This window comes from Myxocyprinus asiaticus, unplaced genomic scaffold (assembly GCF_019703515.2).
Source record: "Myxocyprinus asiaticus isolate MX2 ecotype Aquarium Trade unplaced genomic scaffold, UBuf_Myxa_2 HiC_scaffold_207, whole genome shotgun sequence".
Lineage (NCBI taxonomy): Eukaryota > Metazoa > Chordata > Actinopteri > Cypriniformes > Catostomidae > Myxocyprinus > Myxocyprinus asiaticus.
The window spans coordinates 1-7518 of NW_026249655.1; the positions used below are offsets into that span (position 1 = coordinate 1).

The 7518-nt window shown below is 37.2% G+C and overlaps 1 protein-coding gene across 1 annotated transcript; it reads left to right on the forward strand.

Annotated features, from left to right (window-relative positions):
• Positions 1 to 4: 4 nt before the first annotated feature.
• Positions 5 to 7512, forward strand: LOC127439443 (natural killer cell receptor 2B4-like; the record flags this gene model as incomplete). Its single annotated transcript, XM_051695649.1, has 5 exons — positions 5 to 386; positions 1057 to 1341; positions 1436 to 1555; positions 2122 to 2189; positions 6598 to 7512. Coding segments are annotated over 5 exons (909 nt in total), but the record flags the coding sequence as incomplete, so codon positions are not given.
• Positions 7513 to 7518: the final 6 nt, after the last annotated feature.

A 7518-nucleotide genomic window follows, 5' to 3' on the forward strand; every position in this document is an offset into this window, starting at 1 on the left:
TAAAGATATAGTAAACCAACAGTTACTTCAATCTGTGACAAACTTTGTTCCCGTTTTTTCTCCAGGTGTGTTTGGCGTTGAATCAGTGTCAGTGATGGAGGGAGAATATGTTACTCTACGCACTAATGATGCTGAAATACATGAAGGTGACTACATGCTGTGGGATTTTGGAGCTAAAAAAGATCCCTTTGCTCGAATTAATAAGAAGGCTGGAATCTTCTCAATGTCTGATAGACTTGATGGGAGATTCAGAGGCAGACTGCTACTGAGCAATAAAACTGGAGATCTCACCATCACAAACACCAGAATCACAGACACTGGACTTTATAAACTACAGATCAGTGGAGCTAAAATGTCATCAGAAACATTCAGTGTTACTGTCTATGGTGAGTAGAGTTTCAGTGTCATTTATCCTGCCCTCTATATGTTCTTATAGTATTAAAGTCAGTTTGTCAGTTTGTAGTCCAACCTGGAAGGTTATTTCACCACGTGAAACCACTTTTTAGAAAAGTGGTTTTCAAATGACGAGTTTTGGTTAATATTACTAGAAGATACTTTCTTGTTTTGTCCTACAAATGATTACACAGTCATACCTCAAACGTGAATTCTGGAGCTGTTGTGTCCTTTTAAAATGTAAGTGGAGAACATGTTGCTACATATGGACAACAATGATAGCCTGATTCATCAAGCATGTAAACTTGCATTCTTGTGGTATTTATTGAGCTTATGTAGTGAAAAAAGCTTCAAAATTCACGCTTTAGCAATGAGTGTGTAATTTAGGTTCATTTGGAACAAAACGTTAAAGTCTCTTTAAGTGATTTTAACCACAGACCTTCTTTTACTCATTATTCGAATACTGCTACTCTTTAACCCCATTAGAAATTTCCAGAGAGAATCCACGATTTGACAATTGTAAATGATTTTTTAGGACTATAAACTGAACAGCTCTAATTGAGGTTTAATGACTGCCATCATGCTAAACTCTCACTCAATGCATTAAACTGACAACATGACTCATTTCATTTATCCATTTATTTATTCTTGCAATCTTTCCAGCTCATCTGCCCGTTCCTGTGATCACCAGTAACTCTTCTCAATGTTCTTCAAGCTCTAAATGTGTGTTGGTGTGTTCAGTGGTGAATGTGACACAGGTGACTCTCTCCTGGTACAAAGGAAACAGTTTATTCTCCTCCATCAGTGTGTCTGATCTCAACAGCAGTCTCTCTCTACCTCTGGAGGTGGAATATCAGGAGAACAACATCTACAGCTGTGTGATCAACAATCCCATCAGAAACCAGACTAAACATCTCAACATTACTGAAGTCTGTCAGCCGTGTTCAGGTACGTCAGCGCTGATATTTGTGTTTTTGACATGTTTAAAATCAGATTGACAGATTCAGTTACACTATTGACTGTCTCTCTCTGTTTATATTAGATCTGGACTCATCTTTGGTTTATATAGAGCTGATTTCTGCTGCTGCCGGATCTCTGTTGATTGTGGCTGCAGTTGTGATATTCTGCATCTACAGGAAACACAAAAAAACACATCAAGACGGCAAGTGTAAACTAGAGCAAATAGCGAACATGTTAACATTAATCAGTTGATGCAAAAACATTCTTTGTTAAAAAATATATTTCTTAATGAAAAGAAAAAAGAAATACAGTGTCATGTGTATTCTGTTGATTCATGTCTTTTATTTTGAAATTCTAGTTCCTGTTTCATGTCATGTGTTCCTGTTTCCCTTGTCATGTGATTTCTGTTTTCCCTCCATGTTCATGTGTCATGTTTTCATTGGTTTATTGTTTAATTATCTTGTTATGAGTTCTGTTTGTTCATTGGTTTATGTTCTCCCATGTCTTGTATTTAAGCCCTCATGTTTGTATTGTCTAGTTTTTTTTTCAAGTATTGAATGTGGTGGTATGTGTTTGGCACGCCATAGTCAAGTCTAGTTTTGTCCATGTTCATGTTCATGTTCATGTTTTGTTTTGTAGTCAGGGTTATTGGTGTTCACGTTAGAAAATAAACTGCACTTGGGTTCTTCATCTTCACGTCTTTGTCATTGTCAGCAGCCAACAATGTTACATACAGGGTTTTATTTGTTTTTGTTATTTCTGAAACAGTCCAGACACTTGAAGAAGAGATAACTTATGCTGATCCAACATTCTGTACAGGAAATGCACATCACTTGGTAAGATATCTTTTTTGTGCTCTGTGTCTCTGATCTGAATGTTGAGAACTCTGCATTGTGTTTGTGTAATGATCTTTCATTCTAGTGATTTGAAGTGTAATTATATCATTTTTTTTATTATGTGCATTTTATTTTTATTTTGTGGACCGATGGCACCACATTTGTTTTTTGATTGAGGTAATCGGGGTGGCATCACTACTCCAAAAGTGAGTTTCGAACAGTATTTCTACATTTTTTTGGTGCAGTTTGAATGTAAATATTGTTACAGTGCATCTCTAGACTTAAAGTATTCATATGACCTCACTAGCAGAGGTTTCTCACAACGGCTTATAAAATAGACAGTAGTATGGTAACGTGATGGTAATAACATGGTATTTATTTTGATTTAAAATGTTATATAAACTATGAATCTGAGTTATTTTCTATTATCTAAGCATCTGTAGGATTTTTAATTTTTACTTTAAAGGAATAGTTCACCCAAAAATGAAACTTCTCTCATCATTGACTCACCCTCATGTTATCCCAGATGTGTATGACCTTTTTACTTCTGCAGAACACAAATGAAGATTTTTAGAAGAATATTTCAGCTCTGTAGGTCCATACAATGCAAGTGACTGGTGGCCAGAACTCTGACGGTCCAAATATCACATAGGCATCATAAAAGTAATCCATAAAACTCCAATGGTTTAATCAATGTCTTCTGAAGAGATCCAATCTGTTTTGGTTGAGAACAGACCAAAATGTAACACCCTTTTCACAATAAAATCTTGACAGCAGTCTGCTTGGCGATCGTGATTTCAAGCTCGATTACACTTCCTATAGCACCATCTAGTGCTCTGCATATGTGTCAAGACTAGGAAGTGTAATTGAGCTTGAAATCATGATGGTGCATAGACACTGCAATGGCAAGATGTACAGGGAAAAGGGAGTTGTATTTTGGTTTATCACCCAAAACTGATTGGATCGCTTCAGAAGACATTGATTAAACCACTGGAGTCTTGTGGATTAGTTTGATGGTGCCTTTATGTCATATTTGGACCTTCAGAGTTCTGGCCACCATTCATTTGCATTGTATGGACCTGCAGAGCTGAAATATTCTTCTAAAAATCTTAATTTATGTTCTGCAGAAGAACAAAAGTCATATATGTCAGGGATAGCATGAGGGTGGCGAGAAGCGATTTTCATTTTTGTGTGAACTACCCCTTTAAGGTGCTATATGAAATCAAAACAACATTTTCTAAGTACCTTATTTCTATGAGATTAGATATTTTCTGACTGTGTCCATGAGTAGATCACTTAACTGAGTTGGGTCTGTGCTAGTGTGTTGTCCTACTCCATAGAAGATTATTATTATTATTATTATTTTTGCCATTTTTCCATTCATTGGGCTCTTAATGACTTAATGAAACTTTTGGAATATCTTAAAGGTGCACTCAGTAACTTTTGAGTGTGTCATCTTGGACAGTGACACCTAGTGACTTGCATGCAACCTCATTGAAATGCCATTTCAGTAATTTACTTTTCACAGTCCGCCATGATTACTTTCATACATGAATGAAAGTGTCAAAGAACAGAGTGGTCACTGAGATTAAGCAAGTAGTATTCGGCTGATCATGTGATTTTAACATGGCAGCCCCCATGAGGGGTCCCACTCCATGCAGAATAAAACGGCTTTTAAAAGGTTACTGATTTGACCGGAGTCTTTATCTCGTGTGGTTATGATTTCATACATCAATTGCAAAATTACAACTTTTAAAGAGGACAAAAATGACTGATGCTGATCACCGGTGATTGGTCCTCCGCAGAACTTGCTCATCTCAAACGACTCATGCTTAGGCTTTGAGATGCTGCAGGATCCCATTTTACAAAAATGTTACGCCACCCCTGCCCCCCAGCTTTGATTGGTTTTGCCACTGATTCAGACATACCTTTCATTGTCTAAAAGTGGCGGGGTGTTGCTCCAGTGGTTTGAAAAGTGCTGGTTCAAATGCCAGCCCACCCCTGTTGCTCCGGCGGCCCTGGAGGTACTTTTTTTTTTTTTTTTTTTTTTTTTTTACAGTATATATTCGACCAGTGCTCTCATCTGCAAATTGTTTATGCAGTCATTTGTGTCGAGTAATCCACAGCACACTGCAAGTTGAACAGACTGATGGTTATTGGTTAAGAAATCATGCTTTATTGTGTTAATTTAGTGCAATTAATTATATATGAAAAATAAGTTAAAGTAATGCAATTAATCCTGGCACCTGATGTAAATTCTGTAATAAGACATTTTCCTACAATTCAAACTTCCAAACAAGTACAACATTCATGTTGAGAGTCACAATCACCAGCTGTACAGGCAATGTGCCTCACTACAACAGCAGGCAGAAGGATTCTTTCACACAGGATATGGTCTTGCATTCAAAGACAGCTGGATAGTAGCTCAGCGAGTAAAGATGCTGACCACCTCCCCTGGAGTCACGAGTTCGAATCCAGGGCATGCTGAGTGACTCCAGCCAGGTCTCCTAAGCAACCAAATTGGCCTGGTTGCTAGGGAGGGTAGAGTCATATGGGGTAACCTCCTCATGGTTGCTATAATGTGGTTCTCGCTCTCGTTGGGGCGTGTGGTGAGTTGTGCGTGGATGCCGCAGAGAATAGTGTGAAGACTCCACATGTGCTAGGTCTCCGTGGTAGCACGCTCAACAAGCCACGTGATGAGATGCGTGGATTGGTCTCAGATGTGGAGGCAAATGAGATTCGTCCTCCGCCACCCAGATTGAGGCGAGTCACTACGCCACCACGAAGACCTAGAACACACTGGAAACTGGGCATTCCAAATTGCAGAGAAAAAGGGAGAAAAAAAAAACCGCTGGATGGAGCAAAACAGAATGAAGGGGTCTCAAGACATGTTTTCAAAGTTTCAAAATACTTAACTTTTATAACTTTTTTTTTTTTTTTTAGCTATTTTGGGATATAGGCATCTTGTTCACCGATATTCGTAAGCTGTGTCGTATTACGGCCCCAGTGCAAAGCACCTGTTGATCATTTTTGCCGTCCAGGAGGGTTTTTCCCTCAGTCATTTTCGCCATCCCATTTTGACCGGTAAATCTCCCTCACTAACGCGCTATAGAGTACAAAAGTCTGGTTCCAGAATTACACATTTTTTCATTTTTCCATTTGGGAATTTATTTTTAATGACAACTTACCTATCGTAAGCTCTGAGGTTGTTAAAGGGATAGTTCACCCAAACATGAAAATTCTCATAATTTACTCGCCCTCATGCCATCCAATTTGTGTATGACTTTCTTCAGCAGAACACATTTGAAGAAAAATATCTCGGTAGGTCCTTAAAATGCAAGTGAATGGAGATTTCTCTTTTGAAGCTCCAAAAATCACAGACAGTCAGCATAAATGTCATCCATACGAATCCATCGGTTAAAGTCTTTTAAAGCAACACAATTGCTTTTGGTGTGAAAAAGATCAATATTTAAGCTTTTTAACGATAAACCATCATTTCCGGTCAGCAGCGGGAGACACGTGAGTACTGATGCACTTGAGACACATGGAAGAGCAGCGCTGTTTACAAGGAGGAACACTGTATAGAAGCTTCACTGGTTTTGGTTTAGATCTGTATTTATCTGTTTCTTTACTCACAATGGTGCGTTTGTGTGCTTATCCTGGATCTCTCAACTGAGAGAAAAACATGAATTACCTCGGTATCCATGGCAACGTGAATATGACACACGTGAGATAGCGTGAACTCTGCACTCTCATGAAGCTTACCGGAAGCATCAGATTATAGTTGAAAAGTATGTTAAGAAAATGTTGATCTTTTTTGTATCAAAAGCTTTAGAAAATATTACTTGATCCTCTGGAGTCAAATGGATGACATTTATGCTGACAGTCTGTGATTTTTGGAGCTTCAAAGTTCTGATCACCATCCACTTGCATTAAGGACCTTCAGAGCTGAGGTATATTTTTTTTTTTTTTTTTTTTTTTTTTTTTTTTCTTCAAATGTGTTCAGCAGTTCAGTGAGTAAATAATGAGAGAATTTTAATTTTTTAGGTGAACTATCCCTTTAATCGATTGTAGATGCTTCTGTTAAAGCCATCAGTCCACTGTTTTTGGATACAGTTATTCCTGAAGAGCAAGATCCACCAAATCAGAGAATCGTGGCTAATAAAGTGCATCAAAAGAGCTCTGCTGCAATGCACTGTGAATGATGCAATGAAGTCACTCTCCCTACACTCTCAAACTACTTGTATATTTGTATTGTATACAAATATCTGAATATTTTTGCATTAAAATCACTGTTTTGTTTCTAAACTTATGATCAACAACTTTAATTTAAACTTTAACTTTGAATTGTTTTATACTTTTCCATCATTTTAATTTAAGTTTTTCTATTTTTGTGATTTTCTCACAGAAAGCTGAAGAAGAGAGTGAGGTGGAGTACGCTGGTGTCTTCATGAGAAGATAAAATACTCTAATAAATCACACCCAAAATAAACCACAAAACCATGCTTTCTCTCAACAGTATTTCAGCTTTCCTGAATTCTCATTACCCCTTTATTCTTACCTGCCAACAGGAGAGAAGCACTTTCAATGGCAGTATCCTGTATATATCCCAGTCATTTCAAGAGAACTTTCATTATATGTTTTTCTATTGTAGGCTAACACTTAAAAAAAAAAAAAACTTCAAATCTGTGTTTAATGTTACATTTGAGCTTACTTCATCTTACATCAGTGGATCCATCCATTGGCTGAAAGAACTTGTAATAAGTACTCTATGCAGTAGTGGTGGTGATATTGATTAATCTCAGTGATGAGTCTTTTTAATCTGTTCATCAAAAAGATTTGTTCAGATTAGTTCAATGATTTGTTCATTGACCATTTCTGCAAATTACTCTTTTTCACCAGTAGGTAGCACAAAATGACTATTTTTAACAGTTTAAACGAGGAAATAGCAAAATTATTCACGATCGGAAAAAGTCTAATTATTATTTATTAAAATTTGCGTCTCAACACTTCTACTAAGAGACTTCAGCACTGCAGAGAGTTTAAGCATCATAAGCGTTTCCCCACAAATGTCAACAAAACATATCTATCATACTGTGAACTACTAAGTATTACTTTTTATCAAGCTATACAAAAAAGACAATACTAGCCTAAAATATAATTATGAGTTTCAATAAAGTCCGGGTGCCATTGTAATAAATTATTTATCACTCTTGTTGAACGAGATTGCCGAATTGAACAAACCACTTGCCTCCTCTTGTTTAGTCATTCAGCAGATCCTCGTTAACGATGACTGATTCATGCATTTTGTTTGTGAACAAGTGTACCA